Source organism: Mchenga conophoros, linkage group LG13 (assembly GCF_057382185.1).
Source record: "Mchenga conophoros isolate Kocher_MC1m ecotype Shallow Benthic linkage group LG13, M_conophoros_male_GT1.1, whole genome shotgun sequence".
NCBI classification, from domain to species: Eukaryota; Metazoa; Chordata; class Actinopteri; order Cichliformes; family Cichlidae; genus Mchenga; species Mchenga conophoros.
The window spans coordinates 31,507,100-31,534,424 of NC_140538.1; the positions used below are offsets into that span (position 1 = coordinate 31,507,100).

A 27,325-nucleotide genomic window follows, 5' to 3' on the forward strand; every position below is an offset into this window, starting at 1 on the left:
AGTCCCAACCAACCCACCCAACCCAAACTTTACAATTGCATTTCATCCATCCATTCTCTTCCGCTTATCCAGCCTATCCCAACTACCATAAGGCAAGAGGCAGGGTGCAGGTTGCCAGTCTGTCGCAGGGCCAACACATAGGCTACGTTCACACTGCAGGTCTTAATGCTCAATTCAGATTTTTTGATCAAATCAGATTTTTTTGTCTGCTCGTTCACACTACAAATAAAATGCGACAGCAAACGCGCTCTAGTGTGAACGCTCAAAGCGGCCCGCATGCACAAAAGAAGACGTCACACACACAACGGCTCTGTTTAGACCCAGAGCAAACAGTATTGTTTGACTGATGGCCCTTAATATAAAGACTTCGGACTTTACATTTCCCAAATTTTGCTTTAAGTTATTTGTTATTTACATAATAATGTAGATAACCTAATAATGATCCTTATTGCTGTTTTAGAGGAGCTGTGCTTCCAAGGATAGCTGCAGATTTCTGTCAGAATCTGCAGATTATACAGAACATATAAAATGTTCACGTTTCTCCAACGTTGTCTTCCCAACAGTTTCACTGGATGGACAGGAAGCGTTCACGATGTCTTCTCCGGAGCTGATAATTGGCGTCTGTCTTGTGTCAGTGATGTAAAAGACGGATTTAATGCGACATGACCATTGAAACAGCAGTCGCTTTCTGAAACATCGGATATGTATCGGATTCAGCACAACATACGAAAGTGACCCAGATTGGATTTGAAAATATCGGATTTGTGCCGTTCACACTGTCACACCATGATCGGATATGAGTCGCATAGGGTCAAAAAAAATCAGATTTGATGCGCTTTCACCTGCAGTGTGAACGTAGCCATAGAGACAAAAACAACGATTCATATTGACAACTAGATTCACCAATTAACCTAATCCCACCAACTGCATCTGTCTTTGGACTGTGGAAGAAAGCCAGAGAACCCATGCAAACACAGAGAGAACTTGCAAATATGCAAACTCCCCATCACTGTGCCACTATGCTGCCCTCAATTGCCTTTTATACTTGTATAATTCAATCCATAAGACTCTATTTTAAACAAAAGTGGCAGAATACTTAAGAGAGAGTGCCCATCTGAATATTACTACATACTACGATGCTTTTGAATCAACTTTTGGGGTTCCTCTAGTAGAGCATTTCTAAGTGTTTTATACAACATGCTTCATTCACAGAGTCACATGATCACTTTTTTCCTACGCCCACGTGCTTTCTATCCAACATAAAAGCCCTTTGAGTGCTCAAGAGTAGAAAAGCACTATATAAAGAACCAGTCCATTTACCATTCACATAGGTTTTTACTCCACCGGATTATGAATCTAAGGGTTAAGTAACTCCCAAAGCAGTACCTTGCCAAAGGATATGTTTGCATGCAGCAGCCACGATCAAACAACAAAACTTCCAGCTGGTAGATGACCTGTTCGACCTCCTGAGCACAGCCACCCAAAAGGTTTCACATTTCAGTCTTAGAATGGACCTATTAGCATACCTTAAAAACTAGAGGCAGGGACCAATTTTAAGTATCTTTTTCACTTTCAGTGATACAAAATTAGCAAAGTCTGACTGTTCGGTAGCATTTTGGTTATGGACCAATGTTAAGTCTAAATGAATGTTTAATGTCTCTTATCCAGGGTAATGTAACGATTGCTCATTGGATAACCACGGCCAGAAGACTGAAAGAGAAGTGTATTTTTGGACTTAAGTATCAACTCCCAAATTCTGTGTTGGTGGTAAGAATGTAATTTCTGCCATTTATTTTATCACTACTGTTGATACTACCTTTAATGAGCACACATCTCTGGGAATAAACTTACTTCTGAAATTAAGAGAAGGATTACTACGTTTCACATTCACTGAACAAAGAATTGTAAACAAGATACTTTGATAAATATGCAATAGGAATCAGACAGTAAACTAACACTGACAATACAGTGTTCAGCGGGATATGCTGTAATTTATGTTTGCTGTGCTACAAACTTGTTACAACATATTTACTTCAAGATGGTGTTTAAAATTCAAAGAGAGACCAAAGGAGGAATGCTCCAATGGGAAGCTTAACCGAAGCAGTTGCCTTGTCCTGTTTAACACAGTGCAAGTTTGTACAGGACAGTGAAGTACACATTTGCGAGCTGTGAGGCAAGACAATATTATTGAAGCTAGTTTAGAGGCTTCAAAACATTATTTGACAATAATTTAGTGTGAAACTTTTATGGTCTAACATATTTAGAGCACACAAAAACATAATTTGATTTTCCTATTACAATTTGCAAACATATTCCCCGTACATCAGCTTCCTTCATCTGTCAAATGCTTACATTCAAACAGTTTCTATTGGCACAACAATTGTGTATTTCTCCTCCAAACTCTTCCAAAATGGCCTCCTGGCTTCATGAGTTTGCAAATATGAAAACAGCCACTGTTACTGCAAGACATAGCTGGACTGGCCATCGCCCGGTATGCCCGATGGTGATTTTTCGTTTTTATGGGCAGATGATTTTTTTTTAATAATAATAATAATAATAATAATAATAATAATAATAATAATGGATTGCATTTATATAGTGCTTTTCAAGGCACCCAAAGTGCTTTTTTTTTTTTTTTTTAAATTTGTAACGGCATGAACAATGAGAGGTGGTGGATTGGCTAGATGTTGGCCGATGTGTAAAAATAACTCAGTTGTTTGGTGGTGGCTATGGCGGGGCTTCCACAGAGGCCAGTGGGTAGATGAGGGAAGGTGAGGCAGGAGGAGGAGAGACCCGAGGCGGCCGCCGGTCTGAGTGTCAGGTGAACTGAACTTCAGGTAAGAAGTTATGACTGCAGTCTATCTGGTCAGATATAAACCAAGTTTAGGTGGAGTTTATTTTCGTTATGCTGACTTTTTACAGTCAGTTACAATAACTCGTACTGCGTGCTAGCTAGCATGACGGAGTTTCTATACAGCATTCTCAAAAGCTAAAAGAAATGTTTTATTACACCAAGAAAGATTTCCAATCGATACTGGTAGGAGAAAATTTATGCTATAGTAGGACATTTTCATGTGAGTGTAAGAATGAGCATCTTTTCTTCAAGGAAAAGAATAACTGGAAGAAGAAAAAAAAATAGAAAGATGTTTCACTGACAAAACTTTACATAAGGACTTGATGGAGGCAAAAACAAAGACTTCTAAAAGATGTCTGAACAAGCAAGAGCTTAAATTTTCTGAAATCTTGTAACTCTCAAAACTGATTTTAAAAAAAAGAAAAAATATTTAATCAAACGTTGATGGAAAAGTAGATTTGTTGAAAAAATTAATTGGACTGTAGAGTCCTGGAACAGTTTTGTGTTTTGGAATGACTTGAGAAAGCTTGGAACTGAGCTTTTGCTTATTTGCACTGAAAGGAGCCAGCTGAGGTGGTCAAGATGACTCCATTACACCTCCCCTCTCAAGCTTTCTGGAGCTAAGAGGAGATGCACAGGGAATTTTTTTTTTTTTTTTTTTATGGACCACCCAGGACGGGGAAAAAAAGGTGCGAGGGGAAAGAAGAAAAGGAGGTCAAAAAAGGTCAGTGAATACTATACAGTGTTGTGGTTCCCAAACAAAGAGCATGCAATCTCATTCAAGTCAAGAGCAGAGAAGACATTTTCCATCAGTTACAATGCAAGTGTAACCTGAAGGCAGGAACATCTACATGTTCTGGTACATACTATGAGCAGTGAAGTCTTTATGTGGTTGTTGTTGTTGTTGTAATGAGAAATTTTCTGTCTTGAAACATACCAGAAACCCGGTCCAAGACTTCAGCCAATGTGGTGGAAATTGGTAGATGAAGGGTGCGGTACTTGTGGCCTGCTCCATACATGGGATGCTGGATCATGTGGCTGGTTGCATTGATCCGTCCTTTGTATAACTGAGGAGGAGGAAAGGAAAAAAGAAAACACCACAATCAGGTTAGCTGCAGAAACTAAACATAAAGAGTATATTGTACTTGCTGTCAATATGGGACTATTTAGCTGTTTTCTGGTCTACAGCCAAATAGTCCATTGCTCTGTAACATACAAAGCACTGTGTGTTCTGACATCTTTCTATCATCTTGGCCACCCCCAAGGTTTTCTTAATTTTGTAGTTTTTGGGACTTCACTGCATGGTGCAGGCTGTACGCCTCATGCGAATCACTGAAACAGCTGCCCTAGTCTGAGCATCTTTTGTTAAGTAGGTGTCGCAATTTGGCCCTAAACAAAGTTGCCCAGAACTTTATGCCTTTTTCAAATCACATCACCTTTAGTACCTGGAATCCATAAATGTTTGCACTAAATTTACTCAATTATTGAGATATTTCAGCTAGATGAATGAAAAATGACTTGCTTTGGGTAATTAACCAATTTCTCCATACAATGCTTCCAGGCACTCATGTCTCCAAAGCTTTTGTAACAGTCAGCAACTGAGCAGTAGAAAGTATAAACCATTAGGGTGTAACTGAGAACACATAATGCCAGGCATGAATCAGTGTGAAGGGACCGTTGTGATACAGAAAAAAACAAACAAACATATGCTTCATACTGCTGCACTGCCACCTTAAGCTCACAGCAAGTACTTCATCAGGCATTTGCTGTATGTCACATCCTCATTTCAAAGTCTTTAATGAAATAACATTTATTTAAGAAAAAGCACAATAGTTTGTGTAAAACTTCTGAGCAACGCTGTTGACCACATAATTGAGTTACCCACCGGACAGGGAGACTGTAGGAAGACTGTGACCTTCTCATCCTCCAGCATGAGCTGCAGAAACAGTCTTCGAATGAAGCCTGAGATGTTTCCAGAGACGGGTACATTACCTCGCTGAGGTGCTGATTGGAAGAGTTCACAGAGAACCTGCAGCCAAAGACAGAAGTCTTAAAAACCAAGACCGAAACCAATGAATATCTACATTTGAATTTCAATTTATAAATAAATTAGCTTACCAACTAGCAATCATTAAATAACACGTTTGTCTAATTATGTGTGCAAATCTACATCTAACAAGTTAAAAGAAAAACATTATTATTTTAATTTTTATTATTATTTCATCTATAATAACTAGTAAGAGGACCTGTGCCATAAGGCGCTGGTTGTTAGGGTGGCAGGAGATACACTGGAGAAAGAAGGCCACAGTGGCATTCTCCAGTGCTGTCCTCTGCTGGGTGGTGAGTCCTCCTGTCTGCCCTGAGGAGGCCAAGGAGAAGCGTGAGCCTAAAGGCTGAGGTTGGGATGGAGGAGAACCTGCAGCAAATCCAGGCTGACAGCCAGCATTGGCCCCAGCACTGGCACTGGAGTGGCACAGTAGGAACAGCAGTGCCGTCCACAGTGGGTTGACCTCTGGTCCTCCCAGCCAGTCCTTCATGGTGTGACTGTTGCCTACTTCTGTGAGAAACCGGAGCACTGGAGCAGCCAGCTCTGCCGAGAGAGGCGGGCGATTGTGTGAGGACGAGTGAAAGTGGTGATGATGGTGTCGTCTCTCGGCCTGACCAGCGGGCAAAGGCAGGTCTGCACTGGCCAGGAGGCTGAAACAGAACTGAGCCAAGCTGCGAACCAACAGCGAGGGCAAGCCTGAATCCAGCAGCTGCTCTATTGCTCCTGGTGACTGGGAGGCAGCCGCTAGTGTGGTTAGCTGGGATTCTGACAGATTAATGTGTGGCCTGGCATGCTTGGAGTCGTCGGTAAGTCCCGCCGCAGTGGTGTTAGCATCATGCTGCTTTTTGCCATCATCAGTCATGGCAAGACGTCGCTGCTGAGCCTGAGAGTGAGTGGCGATGGGTGGTGAGACAATCCCCATCCAGGACATTAGCAAGGAGAAGTAGCTGGGATGGATGTGACACATGGAACACAACAAGCTGTCCACGGCCTTCTTCAGCACAATGTTGCATGGCAGCGACATGGACCAGTTATACAGCAACCTGAAGGGAACAGCAAAGAAAAGAATGGAATCAGTAATAAATCTGCTAAGAAGAATATTGTTTAAACCCACTAATGAATCCAACTACATGCATGTGTAATAACTACAAGACACTGGACTGACTCAAAGAGCTCTCTGTTGAGCAGTGTAGGCAGGTCATAGTCGACAGGCAACTCATAGCTGTGCCAGAGGATGGCTGCCACACAGTGGAGGTGGGAGGGCGATGGCATAAGGAGACCATACTCCCTTGATGAAGCAGAGGAAGAGCCAGCAGCATGCCCAATGTATCCCATTGGACCACTCATCTTATGGGCTGCCACATGGGAAGAGTCATGGACCCACTGCAGAAGAGCCTGGATCCTGGAGGTTTAGAATTCAGAGATTTGACAAATAAGTCAAATGGCTCAAGTGCTGGGCACGGTAATGTTTTTTCTGTTTGTTTGTTTTTTTTACATAAAAAAGGTCCTCAATTTCTTAGTGAGAACCACCTTGGGGCAGAATTTATATGCAACAAACAATGAGATGACAGTAAAAAGACAAAAAAAAAAAAAGAAAAGGAGAGTGAAAGGACACTTTTTACTATCAGCTTATGAGTCTGTCCGGAATATCACCTTGACGGGAGACTGTTTCTCATCAGTTGATGCACTTTATGCACTTTGAGAGAACCTAAAGGGGGAGTGTTGAGTCGTGGCAAAGACGGAGGAGTACCTGTCTTTGGTCCCTGCGTCCTGTGTGGTGCCCAGCTGGTATAGAATGTCTATGGTGGAATCTGAGGAAAGGCCGTTTAGTCGTCCAAACAGCAGAGGACTGTTCAAATCTTTAAAGAAACAGTACATTTTTTGATGATGTTAAATTATTGAAACATTTTTAAAAATAAAAATGCTGACAAAGTCATGCTGCCTGCCCAGAACATGATGCACATGTGTCAGAAAATTCTTCCACAGTCCAAATATTAACAGGTTTACTGGGAAGTGGTTAGTTTAACATTGCACTGTGTATTGTGTAATGTCTTGTTAAATCCATTGCTTTACACAACAATTTCAACACTTTACTAAGGCTAAGAATCACAAGTGGTCTGTAATTAATAATCAGACCACTAACAAATATTTTGTATTTTTGCCCCATAAAATGTAGTTAAACCAAATGTATTTGGATAATGCAATATCAGATAAATATTTACAAAAAAAATTCAAGACAAAACACCAGACAGATAAGATAATAAGATAAGATCACATTTACAGCTATATGTATTGCAATCACACAGCGCAAAAACAATACAGCACCAGATTCATTAATGCTAGAAAAAACCTTTCTAAATGGCAAAACAACATGTGAAACTTGACCTTGTTAATCTTTCAAACCGCCACATCATTTAATAATCTCTCATTGTAATAAATGTGGCTATTTTCAATGGGGGTTTTTTATGCTTTTTAAGGACATATAGTCACGTCTCAGTAGTGACTCAGCTATGAGTGACTCACTGGCAGGGTCGGTGCCAGACGCAGCACAGTTTCTCAGCAGAATGTCGATGAGTTTGAGTCCAATGCGTGTGGATTGCAAGCCGATCTTGACCAGCACAGCCTCAATGTTGGGTGAGTGCATGCCACAGTAAGGTGACATGAGCAGTGCGGCGCAGGTCTGCAGCAGGTTGGCAGTGGGTGCTGCAGCACTGGCCATCATGGCTTCCAAGTCACTGACGTGGGTCAGGCAGTGGTGGAGAAGACGCAGCCAACCAATGCTGTACAGGGAGATGGAGAAGTTCATACCAACAGCCAAATATAGACACACACTGCATACAGGATGCATCATGATTACCTTGTTTTGGAGACCTGGTCCTCAGAAGGCAGAAAGGGGTTATTGACTGTTGCAGAGGAGGTGTTACCAAATGCTGTCAGACCCAAGAGTTTGATCTGAGAGAGACCCAGGTTGCTGGCATCACGAGGCCGATGTAACCTCAGACAAACAGCCGAAGCCACCTCTGCTTTCACCAGCTGGATCTTAATGTACGTCAAGCCACTCGTGATGACTGGCGTGGACAGCGGCAACATGTTGACCCCATCAGCACTGATCTCCACTGAGACCGAGGAGGGACAGGCTGGTTGGTAAGACGAAAGGCAGAAAATGAATGGGTGAACTCCTGAAGTGAAACGAAGATTACTGAATAAACACCATAATGTCTGCCACCGTTTTTTTTTTTTTAATTAACAGGAATTTAGCTCAATGTGAAGGGAAAAGCAGTGTCCTCTTGACCAACATTTTAGTATAGTTTATTTACAGTAGGGAAAATAATTACTTTATCCCAGGCTGAATTTCTAAGTTTGCTTACTAACTAGAAATGAACAGTTGTTGGTAGTTTCATTTTAATTGAGACAGAATATCAACCAAAATTCCAGAAAAAACAAATTACATAAAAGTTTGTAATTTTTATGTAATTACAAAAAATTACAACTCAACTCAATGACACTGACATGTCATTGAGTTGAGTATTCAATCACAAAGCAAAAAATGGCTTAGTAGTTGATTGAGAAACCCTTGTGGCAAGCACAGCTGTTAGACATTTATTGGTCACCAGGTTTACACAAATCTCAAGAGAGGTTGTGGCCCACTCATCTTTAAAGAAATTCCTACTCACTAGCTAGAGAAGCTAGGTGCGGCTGGATATGAAGCTCCTTCAGCAGCACGGCAGCTGGAAGATGGATAGTGAGATCACACCAGGCCTCCTCTGGCAAGAAGATGTAAGACCAGGCAGCGGAGCGGGCCCGTCGGTGTGGAGGGGTGGCCTGGAGGAGGACCTCTGCAGGCTGTGCTGTTGGGCTGCTGGATGTGATAGTACCTGGGAAGCAACACAGATCATGCAGATTAGAGAAGAGTAGGAATACGATTGTCAATTTTATTCAGGTATTGTCCTATGAGATGGAGTGATGGAATTCAAAATTAGCTGAAAGCACCTAAAGGAGCAAAATTGTGGAGTCCCTCAGCATTGTCCGGCTCCGATGTCATCACTCTGGCTTTGAGGTTTCCATCTGCCGTCTTTCCTGGACCTGTATCTAAGAATTTCATGATAGTGGACACCATGCTGCGTGCAGTGTTCACAATGGCTCTAGTGCTGGTCACCATGTTGTTACAGATCAACTGGACACCTCCTGGTTAAAGACAAAGTTATGCTTTCTTATACATCAAGTACAGCATAAACCATTGACTGCTATTCTTATGCAATGCACCTATGTTCAATTTCTACAAAATTAGAAACGACTGAAAAAATCTGACTTTGCTAAATTTTTCAATTCCTTCCACAATCAGTGGCGTGACAAAGATGTCAGGTGACTCTTCGGGCGCTGATCAACAAAAAGAACCTTTTGTGACTTAAACTCCATGTGGGTTTTAATGGTTATGGAGATATTTTTCCATGACCATTAACACCTAATTGTGCTAAATACTATTCTATTGAACAAGATATGGCTCAATGTGCAAACAAAAGCTGGGAAGATGGAACTGCAAGCTAAGAAACATGGATGAGGGAGTAACATGTACTTCAAATACTTGGTTTACAAAGAAACTCAACAGCAAAACTTTAAAACCTATTCAAATCTTAAAGCTTGGGGCTCTCTGACATGAATGTTGAAACTATGAGTAAGGTCTTGGTAGTACTATGGACACAATGCTTTGACAATCAAAGAAATATACAGATATTAGGTGTATACACCCACCCATGTCATGGAAGGCCTTAAGAGCCTCACTGGTATCCAACACTCGAAGTATGAACCACAGAAGAGGCTCTGACAGTTGACAGGTGGAGAGCGATCCCTAAAGAATGTGCAATAACAAGATGGAGGAAAATAAATAAATAAATAAATAAATAAATATGCGTCAGCACTGCTCTGTATTTGTTCAGATGATCAAAGGCCAGACCCCAGCAGAATGAAGCTCACCTGTCTGCCCATATAACCACAAGCCATGTAAGTGAGGATGGGCTGTAGCATGACCTGGACTGAGGTGGCTCTCTTGCTCAGAGTGGTAAGGATGGTGAAGAGGCCGTCACCCACTGAGATGGCATCTAGACCACCGTGGAAGTTCTCATGTTTAGTCAGGTGGAGACCGCTGGCTCCTGCAGAACACAGAGCAAGAATAGTCAGCTCATAGTTATAGGCAATGCTTGTCCACATACATTTAAATATGTTTGGTGCTTTGTTAAAGGAACAATTCAGCCACAAGTGAAATTTTATCAGACGCATTCTTACTCTTACAGAGTTTTATGGTAGTGCTGCTAATGTTAGATGGCTACTGGTATACAATTGTCATTACTAATTTAGTTAGTTATAACTCAAGTGTGTATAAAATTAGCTAACCTCACAAATGTATTTTGTGACCAAGAGGCTGCTTCTGCACAAACCGTGCTTAACATCCTAAACATAACACTTAATATTTCTATCCCACTGCAGCTTCACTTAAGAGTTTGTGGCCAGGTGATGTAAAAACAACATTTACTGCTAATGTTGCACAATTTTTGGCTGTCATTTACCAAGAAAATATCAGGCTCTCTGCCTGCTAGAAACTCAACTTTGTTCACTGGCTTTTGTTCAAACTATCTTTGTGCACCATTTGGTGCGTTGTGTACTATTTCGGTGATATGTGTGTTTTTAATTCCAGAAGCAAGGTTTATGAGAATGGTTTAAGTCAAACAACAATGAGGCTACAGACCATAAAATCTGAGTGCTGAAATATTTGGTAGATCACATAATTCTTTGTAGAGTTGTCTTACCTATGATCATGGCCATGGCGCTGCTGTTGCACTGGCCCAGCGCAGACAAGATCTGGCTCATTATCTGCTGATTGGCAAGCACCAGATCAGCCACACCTGCAGGAGGGCCCTGATTGGATGCTGATCCACCAGCTACACTTTCTTTGCTGCCACAGACCTTCTCTTCATCAGACACACTGCTATCAGCTGCTCCACTGCCTGATGGTGGCAGCCGCCCGCTGAACTCTCTGTCTCCAGACAAAGGTAGTTGCACCAGCACATTCACCAGCTTGAGAAGATCAAACATTAGCTGGTCACGTGTGGTTTCTCCACAGACTGCCTTTGCGTCTCCTGGCCGGATTATGTTGGCAAACAGACCCCCAAAACAAGCTCTGGCTCCCACTGAGCTGTCTGAGCCACTGCGAGAAACCACTTTATCTGAGCAGGTAATGTAGTGGTGAACCAAGAACGTGATGGACTCAATAACTGAGGTGATAGTGGCCACTGACACCACCTCAAAATTTTGCTCTAGAGTAAACTCAAGCAGCTTCACCTGGGCATCCAATGGACCCTGGCCTGACTGGAATGGACCCCTGAGAGTTTCAGAACCATTAATTAGAACCACTCATACCATTAAACATTATACTTACTGTCAAAATTATTGATTATACCTAATGTACACTAACAACTAAAAAAGTGAAAATGTACCTCTCAGTAGACAAGATGTGCATGAGTTTGAGCAGGAACTCGCTGAACATCTGTGGACATGTGGAGGACAGGTGAACCTGCAGGCGGCTCAGGAACTCGTGCATGGCCTGGGTGGCAGTTGGTCCCACCTGAGAGCTGTGTTGGCTTGTCCCATTGGTGCTGCTGCCAGACAGGAAGCGCACCAAGACATGGATCAGGTTGGGATCAGACACCATCTGCTGAGCTGTGCTTTCCTGAGAGCTCATCCCGTTGTTGGAGACTAGAATTTCAGAAGTTTTTTTTTTAAACAAAATAGTAATAATAATAATAATAAAAGCAGGTTATGGTAATCTAGACAACTGGGGGGGGGGGGTCAGCTGGACTTTTTTTAGGTTTATGAAGACATTTCATGTCTTACTCAAATGATAGAGAGTCACAGGTATTTAATCCCTAGTGAGCTGTTCCCTTTGACATAGTCCTGAGGGTCACTGACCCACTTTTGATCATGCGAGTCAACACATTAGAGCCAAGATGTTAAAAAAACAAAACAAAAAAAAAAACGACAAGGGATAGCAAGACTCCATTGCATGCAGGTGGCTGATAGCCGTTGTTGTAAGCCACCTACAATGCAATGGTTCAACAAGGATCATGTTAAGATGTATGTAACCTACTGCGCAAGTGTCGGGGGCATGGCTACGCGCAGGCATGAATGGGGGAGTAGAAGTTTAGAGGGTTGGCTTTTCGGTGGTGGTGCAAAGGAAGGTGACCATTTAAGTTGGAGTTTGAATGTCAACTGTGAGATTATTGGACTAACAGTCATTCACAGTGGACGGCCCCAACGGTTGTGGGACTATTAAGCCACCAGGAATGGCTCGGCAGGAGGTGGACTGACTAAGCCAGCCACTTCCACACCATTCAGCGCCACATACTGTCTATAGCAGGACACAGTGACACAGGTAGACAGTTGCTTGAGCGAACCGTGTCATTAAAATCTGGGAATATGGGTAGGCAGCTTTTGACCATTGTTGGCTCTGAGGGAAAACGCCTGTGAATCATTCCACTTTCTGAGGTGGATGCAGAAAACAGGAAACATGTTGTCATGGCTGGTACAGCTCATCCTCTAACATACCATGCATATTCAGGCCGATGCCCAGCATGTCATCCTGCTGAGTGGTTAACTCAGACTGAGGTTGGCCAGTGCTCTTGCACAGTTCGTCTCTCACTTGGGAAACTCATCAACATACATCATGTGGTCATCTATTTGCTGGGGCATCGACTGGCATCAATTGCTTAATCTGATATCATCTGACTCAGATGAAGCATGTTCCCTAAATTTGGAGAGGAGAGGGTCAATCCATGTTATAGCCATCTTTCAAGCAGTTTATCCACAAACGTCACCCATCTTTTCAGAACCAAATGTGGGACATGGCGGCAAAAGTCACAAACTATGGGCTCAGCCAATCCACCCTAGTGTGGACAATCCCCAGGCAAACAGGGTACACCTTATCATGGAAAGTGAAACCACACACCTGAGGAAAGGGGTGAACACAACATTTTTGCTTTGCTTGCTTGGATTTGATACTCATATCAAAACGCAAAGCAAGAAACAATGCTCAGGAAACCTTCAACATTAGTGCTGCTGAAGGAGCCCACATTCCAACCGGGCAGTGATGGCTAACAACAATGAAGGCTACCTTAAAGTTGGTAGACAACAGAGCTAACTAACAGTAGCTAGCTAGCCCGACTCAGCAGAGGTGTTGTTACCGTGATGAAGAGTGTACAAACTGAGGAATGACTGTGATAGGACTATAGATGTCCAAGAGGGTCGCACATATGTCATTACAGGTCACCTGCCTTGAAAGTGTCAACAGAGTTGTCTTAAGCCAGGACATGTGTGGGGTTGATATGTGCTGAACGAGTGAAATGACTGAAAAGAAACGCGGGTGCACTATAAAAAGGTGGATTAGTTTGGATTTTTTAACATTTTTTCATAAACATGAAAACAGAAACATACAAGAATGCTTAAACGGGGGCGACCGTTGTTCAGGTGGTTGGGAAGCTCATCTGTAACCGGAAGGTTGCCGGTTCGATCCACCTCTGTCCTGGTTGTTGTGTCCTTGGGCAAGACACTTTACCCTACCGCCTACTGGTGTTGGCCAGAGGGGCCGATGGTGCGATATGGCTACAACTGTGGTCTGCCTGGACCAGTGTGTGAATGTGAGAGTGAACGAATAGTGGAATTGCACAGCGCTTTGGGTGCCTAGAAAAGCACTATATAAATGCAATCCATTATTAAACAACTTTCTCAATGATACCCCTTGCAGAGTCATTTGAAAATAATGTGAAAAGAAAATCCACTGGTAAACAAACCAGTGAAGAGCCGAGTACTGACCGCAAGCTGGCATATTAGTCATCAGAGTGAGAGAGTGCAGAACCAGACACCATGTTCTCAGGGAAGTGTTGGGGTACCACGCCAGCACGGTTAGGAAACTGCTGATGGATGCTGAACACAGACACAAACACAAAAAAGAACAATATAAAGCAATGTAACCATATATAAACTCCATACAGCTCCAAATTAGAGAGCGGAGTAGAAAAGCCCTAACCTTGGTTGAGCGGGATGGTGGGCACTCGGCTGGCATTGAACAGAAAGATGTCAGACCCGCTCTCCTCGCTGCCCCCAGAACAAGTGTTCAGACTGAGCGTTAGCCAGAGCTGCAGCAGGGATTCCAGCTGAGAGTGGAGAAAATAACATTTAGTGTCTGTGGGTGTTCCCTTACTCTTCTTTATCGAAGTCATACATACAAAATTCTGCAGTGGTCACCACTTATATTTAAAAATAAGTCCTTTCAGAAGAGTCCAACCAATAAAATCACTTTTCTGTCAGTACATTCCAGATGTTCAATTTACAAGGTTTAATAAATACAGCACAGTACAGTGTGGTTGTTCAAGTGCAGACATGTTTCAGAAGGGAAAAAAGAGGTTTGTTTAATCTTTTAAGTTACAAGTTAGATATTATACTTCAAATTTACTCTAAAAGAAGTTAAAGTAGAGCATTGGACTAAACAGCAGGTAAGAGTAATTGATCTTGTGGGTCCAATGACTTTGTACTCCTGAGTACTAAGCATCTGAATCAAAGCATCTTAAACTGTGATTCCAGTTAGTGGCTGTTCTGACCTGTACATGGTGGACCAGCAGCATGGAGAAGAGCTTGTTGAAGCAGGCACTCAGAATTGGGATGGATGAGGGCTGGACTATCAGGCTGCTGTTTGGGGGAGAGCCTCCACTATGGAGAGCTCTGAGCAGGGAGTCATCAGTCCCATTGGAAGACTGGCTCACTATAAGCACAACAGAAAATCAGTATCAGACCATCAGCACAAGTCCAACACTGGAACACTGGAAAGAATGTGTGCTTCACTTCACTTTTAAACTGTTACTTCATTTACCTGTGGATGAACTGGAAGTGAGTGCTTGTAGAATGGAGTCCGCTTGTAGAGTTGCCATCATTTTTAGCATCAGCTCAGCCTGCTGCTCCAGGCCCACTTCTAGTCGGGCATCCAGTGCTGTGAAACAGAGGCAGAAGCTCAAAAAGTGGCATGGAAAGAATGCAGAAAATGTGTTCAGGTCCATATTGGAGAAAAAAGAACCCTAAAAGATAAAATTAGGCCTCTCCTCACCCTGTGACACGGACACTGACAGACCCTGCGACCCTGGCTTTTCAGCAACAACTGGAGGTTTGGACACTGGGATACCAACCCCCCCAATGTATGGGTTGTACCCATATGTGCCATAGTCAGCACCCCAGTAGTCATACCACGTGCTGCTGATGGGCTAAAGATGAACATGAGAAAGGGGATGGTAAATGTAAGGACATCAACTGTCTGCAGACAGAATTCATTTCTACATTTGCTTTTGAATCTTTTTTAGTTTTCCACAGCAAACATAACCTTAATAATTACATCAAGTTCAAAGTAGTCAAATGAAGGCAGAAGAATTACTTTGAAAACGTCATTTGCAATGAGTTCGTTTTCTGTGATGCTTTAGATCACTTAGCTAACAAACATAGCTTGTTACTCTTTTCAGGTTGTTTGATCTTACAGCAACATTAGTTTATATCTTAACTGTGATTTTAAGCAAGAGAAAAAAGTCCTTTATTTCAGGTTTAACAACAACATGTTTTTCTGAACATAGGCTACTGCCTGTCTTTCTTTCTGGTATGAGTTTGAGTAAATGAATCACTGCATTTGCTTGCAGCTGGAAAAGGGTGCTGCGAAAACGGCGCTTTTAGTTTTTCTGTTGACTGTTTCTCCTAGCTTCAACCAACATTACTAACAAACTTACTCATGGGCAAATAAATAAATAAATAGCTCTTGTAAAAACGATCTGTGAAAGGCCCAGCCTATCATCGATGGCCAATAAATTAGTCCAATCACCCAACCTTAGTGAGTGTCACTGCATTAATTTCCAGTAGAGACATGACAGAAAGAATGAAAGTAGCTTGTTATCATGCACATACCTTAAACACTTTGGCAGCAAGTGGATCTTTTTCCAAATCAATATCTAAAGGATCAATATCAACATCCATCAGGTCTTGTAGCAAGTCAAAGTCTATGTCTTTATCTTTTTCCAAAGATGACAGAGGTGGAGCACCTTTGGATAGTGAAAACAGCTTTAATATTGCCAAGCACGCACATTACAAAAACATACAAGCAAGAAAATCTCTCACATCTGTAGACAATTTTAACCCCAATCCAGCTAAAACTGTAGTCTTGTATGGGAGTAGTTTTTTTTAGCTAGGTCACTGCATTTAGCCTTGCTGAATATAGTTGCCTGCTCACCCTGTGAGGTAAACTGGCACAAGGAAAAATAAAATACACACTGAAATTGTGCAAAAATTAAAGGCCTAAAACTGGCTGGAACTATGCCTGAACTGCTCACTCCAATTCATAATAGCTACAAATAATAACAACACACTGTGAGAAAAAACAATAAACATGTCACTCAAGTCAGTGTAAGTGTAAGTGTGTGTGTGTGTGTGTGTGGGGGGGGGGTGTTATAGAGGGCTACCCACGCACTTTGGAATACTGAGGAGGTCCCGGTAGTACCTGCGATGATATCAGGCACAAGGGCCTCATCAATGCTCTCTACCAGGGGGATGGGTGCTGGCTGGGACAGCGAGTCCTCCGAATCTGCTCCCGCAGAGGAGGACGATGTCCCGGCTTCCTCACACACCACCACCTCATCCATGACATCTAGAGAGCCTGGAGACAGCAGTTCACCTGAGAAGAATACATGTTCAAGTACACCAGACATGCACCGACTTAATGAAGATGAAGTTGTTAAAGGACACCAAACATGAAACAGAAAATCTGAATAACAAGTCTAATTTTTACATCAATAACAATAAGAAAATTTACAATCCATGTGCTTAATGTGCCTCATTATATTCTATATTATTGCTTTGATAAAAGCTTGTGAAATGTGCTCTGTAAACATTGTACAACCACACCAGTGGCTCTGTGAAAATGGTACAATGTCAAAACTAAAGTAAAAAAATGTTACAGTTGGAAAAAGTTAGAGACAAAAAAAGAAAAGGACCCTGTTGAAACAAATATGTGCACCAAAGTCTGCACACCACGTTTTTTGCTCAAGCTAATGTGAGAACATACAAATATAATTCCCCAACTTTCAAAGAGATTAAAAAAACAACAACAATTGGTACAATAATCTGCTCTAAAGCCAAATTGAAACTCCAGCAACAACAATGTGCCAAACTAAATGTTCAGCTTCACACAAGATTTAATATGTCACCCGCTCGCCTCACAAACAGTGCGTTTTAATCAGATTCAAACAAATGTAACGCTAAGCTGAAAACACACCAGCCAGGATGTCCTGTAGCATACACGTGAGGGAATATTGTGCCCAGGCGCCTCCCCAGGAGATGTCCCCCCGGTTAAAATCCGTTCCCACAAGCAAGAGAAGCAGGCGTTCTAGCTGCTGCTCAGACACCACTTCGCACAAGTGGATTGTGGGCCTTGTGGCGTTGGCTATCCTAGCCAGGACCTAAACAAATAAGATAAATATTTGTAGTTTTAGACTGTCAAATTTGTGTATATATATTCCCAGTGTTAGATTAACTCCCAGTGTTAGATAAATACTTTGCAGACAAAGAGCAGCAGATCAGCATGGCAGGTGAAATCCATGGAGAGGAGAAAGAGGGCCAGCTTCTGCACCACAGAGATACAGCGTTCATGAGATAAAGTGAAGGGCAGAGGTTCTACTTCTGGGGCTTCTTTGGCTGTTGTGGACTCTGTATCCAATGTGGAACGGGGCCATTCAGCTGTCCGCCGCAGACGGATCAGGTCTTTAAAGTGCTGAAAAAGGAAAAAATTAACAAGTTGTAGTATTGAAAATTAATCTCCGTGATGCACAGAATTGGGATGAGACAAAAGGGTGATATTCACAGGTGGAGTAGGTACTGGAACAGGAGAACAGGAGGTTTGCCCTCAGCAAGCTACTGAAATAATCACTGACTAATCAACTAATCAAAGAAGAAATGGCAGATTTAGTTGCAGCCCTCCTTCACAGCCTAATCTTTTTGAGTGTGTGGTGAGCTGCTCACCTTGGATGTAGCTTGTTTCAGCTTGGCTTGTTCCACCAACAGTTTGTAGGAGGAGCCTTTGTTGCTCTGGATCTTCTCCTTCTCGATCTGCTCCACCAGAGCCTTCTGTTTTGCTTTCAATAGATTTAGCTGCTGCAATGAAAAGGCCACAATAAGTTTATGTACTGTAAAAGTATCACTCCAGAAATATCTACTTGTTGGATGCATTCCAATATAGGAAACAATCCCTAACCTGATTCTAACAAATGCAAATTTCAAATCAAGTTTTAATTAACCACTTAAAAATTGAGAAAAACAAATATGAAGGTGTGCTGCTTTTGAAATGGGACACATTTACCTGCTTGTGATGGACAAGTTGCTTACGGATTTTGCGTGAGTACAGGCGATCCAGGCTGCTGCTGCCTTTGGCTGACCTGCTGGAGTTCTGAGACTGGAGGCTGTTATTTATGAAACTCCACTGAATACCTGCAGGACAAAAAAATACAGCACATTAATGAAGGTAACACAAGACTGACAAACAACTAAGGAGTATGACGTACAATCAAACAGCTTAATTCCAAATGATTTAGCTGAGTTTGAGGACTGCGACAAACATCTTTAGCATACAGTGCAGTTTGATTGTAACCATTTCCAATCATATGTAAAAGATGTATGTTTGCATTGATGTCATTTAATGTGCAGCTGAGTTAGCAAGATCTTGTTAATCATCATCCATTTGAAGCATAAGCATCAAAGATTTATGGATTTGAGACTTTTTTCAACAAAGTCCAACCACTAAGTAAAGAGTAAAAATCCTGACCACTTTTTCTCTTTAGTTATTCAGATACCATCTTTCTACCTATATTTAGGAACTACCTTAATAAGCAGTCATTGCTAAATGTTTAACCATAATTTTGTTTTGTGCTCTCTTGCAGTTGTAGACTTCTAAATTGGAGAATGAAAAAAAAAAAAGCAATTGCATTGTGTCATCTAATTGCGTAGTGAGTAAAAATGTTGATATTCTGCCAACCACTTCATGCAAGCGTTGTCTGAGCCTTTTATATGTGCAATATTTTATATTCTATTTATATCTATTCAGTTCCTCACTGAGTTGATATTCATAAAGATTACTATTAAGCTTCTGCTGTTTGGTAATTGATACCCTTTCAAAGCTATCAATGAATTAACAGCAAAACTGCAATCAGCAACTGGTCAGTGACAATCAACATCTGTTTATGTTTTGTTTCAATTTCACAATTTCCAGTGCCTATAGATTAAAAAAAGAAAAAGAAAATTTAAAAAAAACAAAAAACATTTACACATATCAGGGAAATGTAGAATGCAGGTATTTTACCTGTTACAGGTCTTTCCCGCTCTTTCCCTCCCAGGTGCTTCTTCCCTCCTGAGGCCTCATCTTCGATACTTGCTACATAGTCCAACAGTCTGGAGACCAACATCACTACCCAGCTGATCATGGGAATATCCAAAACACCTGTTTAATTTTTACAAAAACAAACAAACAAAAAATCAACTTCATTTCAAACACACTCTTGTATCCCACTTTTGAACAAACCAGTCTGTTTAAAAATAAATAAATCTGACTACATAATAATTAACACTGACTTTAACTCTATCTGTAACTTCTACTAACTCAAGTTAACATATCAGGTGCTGCAAAGACGCTATTCTCAGTTGCTTTACCTTCAGTTCTGCGCTGAGCGGCAGCTTGTGGCTGCTGCAGTGGAGACAGGAGACTGTCCAGGAGATTCAGAAGGCCTTCCAAAACACCGCTGTTACTTAGGGATCTTTGGCCAATGCATGACAGGAGCATGAATACCCTAACATGAATACAGATTAAGCATACTGCAGTTAGTATCCACAGCATCCATAAGACCTGAAAGCTAAGTTTGATGTCTCCAGAAGAACAAGCCAAACGACGTGCTACATAATTTGTGCTTCTGCATCTCCATGTATGAGTAGACAAATCTAAGCAGCCAAAAGACTGAGAGGGCACTTTACTGTGTTGCAGTGAAATACTTTTGCAGTTTTTAGACTTGCCTCAGCATAGTAACCAGAGAAAAGGCAACACTAAAAGCCAAGCATCTATGATCCAAGCTGTGACAATAAATGACATGAAAATTAAGTACAATTCCCTTTAAAAACAAAATACACCTACAAGCATAATAACATGGCTGGAAGAGTTACATGTTCAGGATATGCATGGCTTCATGATAGTCTTTGGTGTATTCCATATTCTTTGCAGTTTGTGCCCTGATGTTGATTGTTTTGAGTGTTCTCTGTTTGTTCACATAGCCATGCAAGTCTTTGTGAGACTGTTCATTGCTTGTATAAATTATTTGATGGCGAACTTCTTACTGGTCCCCATCATCATGTGCGACTCCCTATTGGATATTGTTAGTCTCTGTGCTTCAGGAGCCGAAGTTAGAACTAAACATCAGCTAGTTTGTGGATTTGTTTATTTTAAACAAGGCGGGTGGTCTGGTGAAACACTAACTCATGCTACTCAAGAGAACCGGGGTTATATACATAACCTGAAGTTCTCTTTGATAGCATTTGTTTCGTGTCTCACTATAGGAGGAAGACTAACTCCCAGATTGACAGACATGCCTGCTGAGAAGACAACTGTCACCAATAGCACTTCACAGGGGAGAAGCTCCCACCTGGGAAGACAGAGGACTGAATGCACCAGGTTAGGCGCTGTTACATCTAGCCTGTAAAACCTAGCAAATGTGTGAGGTGAGGCCCACCATGCAGCTGCACACACCTCCTGGATAGAAACTCCCTTAAAGAGAGCCCATGAGGTTGCCAGACCTCTAGTGGGGCAAGAGGCTGAAGACCCCTGCTAGTGAAGGCCAGGGCAATTGCTCCTACTATCCAATAGGAAAGGCGCTGTTTATACACAGGATTTCCCATATGTGGGAATCTGAGGTGAAAGGCGTGGGTAAAAGGCCAGCAGTTCTACAGAGGAACATGTGCCAAGAACCTTTGGGATAAAGGCAAGGTTGACCTTCATATAGAGTTGTCTTCAAGGACAGAAATGTTAACTCAAACCTGTTCCAGGGATTCAAAAGGGAAACAAGAGAATGCAGCTCTAAGCACCACTTTTCAAACACACGCCACGCTCTAGAACAGTGACTAGCGTCGATAACACTGTGGGGAAGCCCCACAGTGTTCAGGTTAAACTACTCACATAGAGCTAGCCTCTCTAGGTGGGGATGGAATATTTCCCCCCATGCAAGAGACAGGAGGTCTCTGCGCAGCAGCTGAAAAATCTCCACCAGCCAGTGCTTCCCTGGGCAGTGTGGGGCTATCAGGATGACAACGTGACCATTCTCTCTCGCTCTGGGCAGAGTTGGAGAAATGAGGGCATAGAGGAGGGTTCTTGGAGATTGTGAGCCACAGCATCCATCCCCAGTGGAGCTTTCTAATCGTGCAGGGGGGAAAAAACAAAACAAAACAAAACAAAAAAAAAAAAACAAAAAAAACGGGACACTGAGCATTCTCCAAGTCCACAGTCGCCTGATCGAATTGCAGCCAGATCTGCTTCACCACCTCGGGTGAAGCTTCCAGTCTCCACACAGTGAGTTGCCCCTAGAGAGAAGATCTGCTCCAAAGTTCAAGATCCATGGCATGCGAGTTGCTCTCAGAGACAGCAGGTGAACACTGCTCCAGACCATCAGTCTGTGTGCCAGTGTGTGTAACTTGGGGCACTGTCTGTTGATGTAGGCCACAAATGTGGAATTGTCCGATCTCAATGAAACATGATGACCTCTATGCCAAGGCAGAAAATGTTTTAGCGACAGGTGAACTGCCAGCAGTTCCAGACAGTTTATGTGGGTAGAGTACATGTGAGAGCCCCATCCCTCATTCACTGCTCTGCCTTTGTTAGTGCCACCCTAGCCAACCACATACCACATGTTGCCATATACTTTTTTGATTGGTCAACATGGTACACTTTAACACCAATAGGGAAGGGGTGTTTTTTTTCTTTTCCTTTCTTTTTGCTCTGCAAGCGGAGAATTCTTGCTATAGCACTGTAGTTAGAAAACACTGTTTCTACCATTTCTTCCAGGAGTAAATACCACTGTTTTATTCAGAAAAATACACCGCATGTATTTTTTATCATAACTCTGGGTTTACATGGCCGATCAACAATTATAAATTCATATACAGTCCACACATCCACACTTTTGAAATGAAGAATCTGGGTCGTTGCATCTTGTTGCTGTGTCATCTTAAATTGGTCATGTGATTTGGACGTGCCAGCGTATCCATCGACTGCAGAGGGTTAAACAACTCTATGGTGGGAGAGGTTGGTTTTGATTTGGTTTATGTTTCCTTTCCTTTCCTTTCCTTCTTTCTTTTTTTTTTTAACCGTTCATTAGAAGTCAACATTTTGATACAAACCAATGTGTAATGTCATGATTAGATTTTCCTGTGGGACTGAAAAATTATTTTATTTTTCATTAAAAACCCTACCTTTTTTCATTATTTATTATTATTATTTATTGAATTTCACATTAATCTAAAATGTTGTGACTATATGGAATCTGATAGTTCTTTACCTGTCCTGGGGAAAGATGAGCAGCTGTTCAGAGTTGTAGAGCTCCTGCAGTACATTAGAGAGGAACTGGCCCCACCAGCGCTCGCCTCCACAAAGCTGCACCAGCAGCAGGCCGGCATGAAGTCGGATCTTGGGCGTCCCACTGATGCAAAGATGTTTGAAGAGCTCCTCACAGGCCTTGGCATGGAATGTGCTCTGGAGCACCGAGGGGACAGAATGGCCTAAAAATACCCATAAAAATGAATCAATCATGTGTAACAGCGTTTCAATCCACACGTTACTAACAAAGTCATCTGTGAAATGTACAACTTCACTAAAAAGCAGATCCAGCAGAGTTCAGCTCACCATTATTAGAATGCAGCAGGCTGAGCAGTGTGTCCAGCAAGTAGCGGATGATGGTTCTCAGTTGCTCTGTGGAGGAGTTGTGAACTAGCTCCTTTGCTTCCGGAGCCCCAGCTGCTGAGAGTGACTTGCGGCTGGTACCCAGTGATACACGCAACCGCTGAACCGCATGGTGAGCCAGGTTAAGCTGTAGCTGCAGCTGGATGCAGTCCTGGTAGGCTGAGAAAACACGCTGATCTTCCTCAACAACCTTATCTGGTTTTCTTAAGAAGTACTGGGCATTGTTGGCGCTGTTGAGAGGTGGCAGGTCGATGTTCTGCAGAAGAGTCTCTAGCCGATGGCAAGCTAGATTATACCTGGTAAATAAATACAAAATTGGAAAATTCACAACACCACCAAAAAATTTACAAACTTCTTTTGCAGATGGTAAATGGTAAATAGTAAATGGCCTGTATTTATATAGCGCTTTACTAGTCCCTAAGGACCCCAAAGCGCTTTACATATCCAGTCATCCACCCATTCACACACACATTCACACACTGGTGATGGCAAGCTACATTGTAGCCACAGCCACCCTGGGGCGCACTGACAGAGGCGAGGCTGCCGGACACTGGCGCCACCGGGCCCTCTGACCACCACCAGTAGGGAACGGGTGAAGTGTCTTGCCCAAGGACACAACGACCGAGACTATCCAAGCCGGGGCTCGAACCGGCAACCTTCCGATTACAAGGCGAACTCCCAACTCTTGAGCCACGATCGCCCCTCAGATGAAATCACTACATTATTTAAGTTATCCCAGGTGGACCTTTGTCAAAACTGGAAAGGCACCTAAAGAAAGCTCCAGCCGATCCAGGAGAGAAGGACAACCGCTGCCCAAGCGAACCCTGTAGTGATCCCATATGTGTCAGGAGTATCGGAGCAATTGAGACACATTTTTTCTAAACACCGGGTCTCTGTGGCTTTTAAACCCCAAAACACGCTGCGCCAAAAATTGGTCCACCCCAAGGATCGGGTCCCCCGAGACAAACAGAGTAACATAGTGTACGCTGTTAAGTGCCAGGAGGATTGTCAGGATTTATACATCAGGGAAACCAAACAACCTCTGGCGAAGCGGACGGCACAACACAGAAGAGCTACCTCGTCAGGCTAGTGGACACTCTTTCAAAGATGAGGATGTACACATCCTGGACAGGGAGGAACGCTGGTTTGAGCGCGGAGTCAAGGAGGCCATTTACGTGAAAAGGGAAAGACCATCTCTGAATTGAGGAGGGGGCTTAAGGGTACAGCTTTCGCCATCTTACAATGCTATGATTGCAGCCATTCCCCAACTCTGTGAATGGTACTCATGGCCATTGATCAGTGGTCTTTGATCAGTGGGTTTTGGTCAGTGGTTGTTGATCAATGGTCATGAGAATTTGCATATTAAGATTAAGGAACTGACCTCCCAGCCCATTGTTCCTTCAGTGGGCTGGGTTCAGTCATTGTGTAAATGTACTGTTTATAAGATTGGGGAAACCTGCAGTCAGCTGAGACTGAAGAAGTCACTTGGATGAGTGACGAAACGTTTCTCCCACAAAATGCTACGTCCAGATGAGCAGAATCAACTTTTGGATATTTAAGTTCAGTTTTACTAAACATAGTCAGGCCTAATTACTGGCAGACCTGTTGAATCAAGAAACCACTTAAATAGAACCCATCTGACAAATTGAAGCAGACCATGATCTAATGAAACAAAATCACTGATGTCTATCAGTCTGAAAAGGGCTAAAAGCCATTTCTTAAGCCTTGGAACTTCACTGAACCACAGTCAGATCCATTATACACAAATGGAGAAAACTCTGAACAGTGGTGAAGCTGGTGAGGCTGCTCTGCTGCCTCAGCACCTGGAAGACTTGCTGTGGTAAATGGGACCATGAATTCTGCTGTCTGGTTATGATCTCAAGCTGAAGCGTACTCGGGTTTCACAGCAGGACAATGGTCCAAAAGACACCAGCAAGTCCACCTTTGAATGGCTTAAGAAAAACAAAATGAAGACTTTGGAGTGGACTAGTCAGAGTCTTGACCCAGAATTCAATTGAGATTCTGTGGCATGACCTTAAAAGGGGGGTTCATGCTTGAAAATCCTCCAATGTGGCTGAATTACAACTATTCTGCAAAGATGAGTGGGCCAAAATTCCTCCACAGTGCGGTAAAAGACTCTTTGGGAGTTACTGTGAACACCTGATTGCAGCTGTTGCTGCTAGGGTAACCAACCAGCTCCCCTTAATAATAATAAACTTCATTTGGAAACTGAATTTTGTGTTTATTTGTGTTATCATTATCTAATAATTAAGTTTGTTTGATGATCTGAAACCTTGTGATACACGTAGTGATATAAAAAGTGTGATATACAATATACACAAACATTAGGAGATCAGGAAGAGGTCAAACTCTTTTTCACGACATTGTAGTGCTTTATACATGTCTTGTTTAACCATTTCCATCTAGCATTCACACACATTAACACTGTGATAAACACATCGGGAGCAACTTAAGGTTCAGTATCTTGCTCAAAGATATTTGGCATGCAGGCTGGAGTAGCCAGGAATCAACTCACTGACCTTTCAATTAGGAGATGACCTGCTCAACCTCCTGAGCCACAGACACCACCAAATATCTCAAGTCTGTTCAATGAAGCTATAGTCAAACTCAAATGAGGCATCTGTATCTGCTTTACTTCCTGTCTCACCTGCACTGGATGTCCTCCTGCAAAGCCACCATCATGGTCAGGTGTTGATCCACATCTGGCTGACTGGCAGCTTCGCTCTCTCCCCGAAGAGGATCATGCATCAGCTTCAGTTCACTCTCCCAAGGCAGGATATAAGTGTGGCCATAGTAGAAGCCCAGTGGAATCTTAGCACGAGCATTGGTGCTGCCATAGCGCCCAATCACAGTGATCTGAGAATATGAGGCAGCCCACAATAGCAGTATTACATCCATCATTGCGGCAGATTTTTAACTCAACAAAGAAATTTAAAACATCACGTAAGCCAACCCACAACTCTGCCCCAAAGTAAAACAGAGAGAAACAGACCTTCATGAACCTGCAAACAGGTGGTGGCAGCAGGTCATGCAGAATGAGGGAGTGGGTGCTGATGTCTGTGGCCACCACCAGCCTGCGGCCATCCACCTCCTCACCCAGAGTCCAGATGTCTATGGACAGAGAGGCCAGGTCGCCACAGGTGGGGATCAGAGCATCCGTCAGCAAAACAGGACGGCCAAAGTCCAAAGTTACAAAACGGCGAGCTCCTGGGAGGAAAAACATAGCACACTCATGAGCAAGCTCAGTTTATTTTCCACAAATATTTAATTTGACGGTATTTCCTAACGTAATTAGCAACAAATGAAACATGATTAAAACTTTCAGAAAGTTTCAGAATCTTCTAGTCTTAAAATATTGATATTTAAGCACTAGGTTAGGTGGTCAATATGGAATAGTCCTACATGACATACCCGAGTGCATCCGCTCTATGATGATTGACTGATGTGGAGGAGGCTGCAGGAAGTGAGATGCCTGGGAAATGGCCAAAGCCAGACCACTGCCCATTGGGCTCTGAGGCAGAAAGAGAGACATTTCTCATTTTACTGCAAAGCAATCTATCAAGTTAGATAAATCTATCTAGATCTAAAATCATTTGTTGAAAGTGATATATGCAGCAATAGCTATATAAATATCCCAATGACTCAGGGATAAATAGCCACAAAGCATGGAGCTACTTGTTACTAACTGGTTTGGCTTTCTGTGTGTTCTTGTGTGCAGCCAGGTTGACAGGCCCAGGGTCCATCATGGAACCAGGGAACAGGTGAGCCAGCTCAGCACTGAAGGCTGCAGAAACCACCTCATTGGGGGGTGTGAGAGGAGGGGTCATGAAGAGGGGTGTGGTTTTAGGTGTTGGGGGGATGACGTCAGAAGGATGAATGAAAAAGCCTGGCGCGGAGGAAGAGTTTGAAGGCACAGAGTTGTGTATAGGTCCCACGCCTGAGGCAGCAGCTGCTGCTGCTGAGGTGGTCTGATGCAGCTTAGCCTCCAGCTTGGCCTTCTGTTTACAGCATACAAAGAATATTACAGCCACAGGATAAAAACACTAGATTTGTATTAGAGCAACATGGCAAACTTTAGAGAAATCCAAAACTGGAAAAAGCTTTCAGCATTTCTTGTCTTTTAATTTCTTGGATCTCTTCAGTTTTGTGCAAACATTTAGTGTCCAGTCAGAACATGGTTTCCACAGCCATGAACTGTGGTTAGGTTTTTAAACTGTATCAAGTCCTTGCTACAATAATAGCATTTCTCGGTGGAAGAAATTAACAATCTGTAACATTTGGCTTCATATCCTTTATGAACCTTTGAGACTTTTTCTTACATCATCATGTCATAAAGATTTCTGCTAAA

At 42.6% G+C, this 27,325-nt stretch overlaps 1 protein-coding gene across 5 annotated transcripts in view; it reads right to left on the reverse strand.

Annotated features, from left to right (window-relative positions):
- Positions 1-27,325, reverse strand: part of birc6 (baculoviral IAP repeat containing 6) — a 134,993-nt gene that overhangs the window by 56,490 nt on the left and 51,178 nt on the right. Inside the window, exons 25-56 of one of the 5 annotated variants that reach the window (XM_085243020.1) lie at positions 26,664-26,975; positions 26,389-26,488; positions 25,970-26,184; positions 25,625-25,833; positions 22,900-23,252; positions 22,556-22,775; positions 19,671-19,807; positions 19,324-19,461; positions 18,328-18,455; positions 17,991-18,119; positions 17,527-17,742; positions 17,248-17,431; positions 16,444-16,647; positions 15,885-16,018; positions 15,046-15,199; positions 14,815-14,931; positions 14,546-14,706; positions 13,975-14,101; positions 13,761-13,871; positions 11,390-11,648; positions 10,703-11,274; positions 9,873-10,048; positions 9,651-9,747; positions 8,892-9,086; positions 8,576-8,776; positions 7,759-8,038; positions 7,425-7,681; positions 6,652-6,760; positions 6,067-6,303; positions 5,101-5,944; positions 4,740-4,883; positions 3,792-3,921 (exon numbers count right to left, since the gene is read on the reverse strand). In XM_085243020.1, the coding sequence (XP_085099146.1) occupies positions 3,792-3,921; positions 4,740-4,883; positions 5,101-5,944; positions 6,067-6,303; positions 6,652-6,760; positions 7,425-7,681; positions 7,759-8,038; positions 8,576-8,776; positions 8,892-9,086; positions 9,651-9,747; positions 9,873-10,048; positions 10,703-11,274; positions 11,390-11,648; positions 13,761-13,871; positions 13,975-14,101; positions 14,546-14,706; positions 14,815-14,931; positions 15,046-15,199; positions 15,885-16,018; positions 16,444-16,647; positions 17,248-17,431; positions 17,527-17,742; positions 17,991-18,119; positions 18,328-18,455; positions 19,324-19,461; positions 19,671-19,807; positions 22,556-22,775; positions 22,900-23,252; positions 25,625-25,833; positions 25,970-26,184; positions 26,389-26,488; positions 26,664-26,975 (6,850 nt within the window). Of the gene's footprint in view, positions 1-3,791; positions 3,922-4,739; positions 4,884-5,100; positions 5,945-6,066; positions 6,304-6,651; positions 6,761-7,424; positions 7,682-7,758; positions 8,039-8,575; positions 8,777-8,891; positions 9,087-9,650; positions 9,748-9,872; positions 10,049-10,702; positions 11,275-11,389; positions 11,649-13,760; positions 13,872-13,974; positions 14,102-14,545; positions 14,707-14,814; positions 14,932-15,045; positions 15,200-15,884; positions 16,019-16,443; positions 16,648-17,247; positions 17,432-17,526; positions 17,743-17,990; positions 18,123-18,327; positions 18,456-19,323; positions 19,462-19,670; positions 19,808-22,555; positions 22,776-22,899; positions 23,253-25,624; positions 25,834-25,969; positions 26,185-26,388; positions 26,489-26,663; positions 26,976-27,325 lie in introns of all 5 variants that reach the window. The other 4 variants (XM_085243021.1, XM_085243022.1, XM_085243023.1 and 1 more) reach the window with 4 other exon arrangements.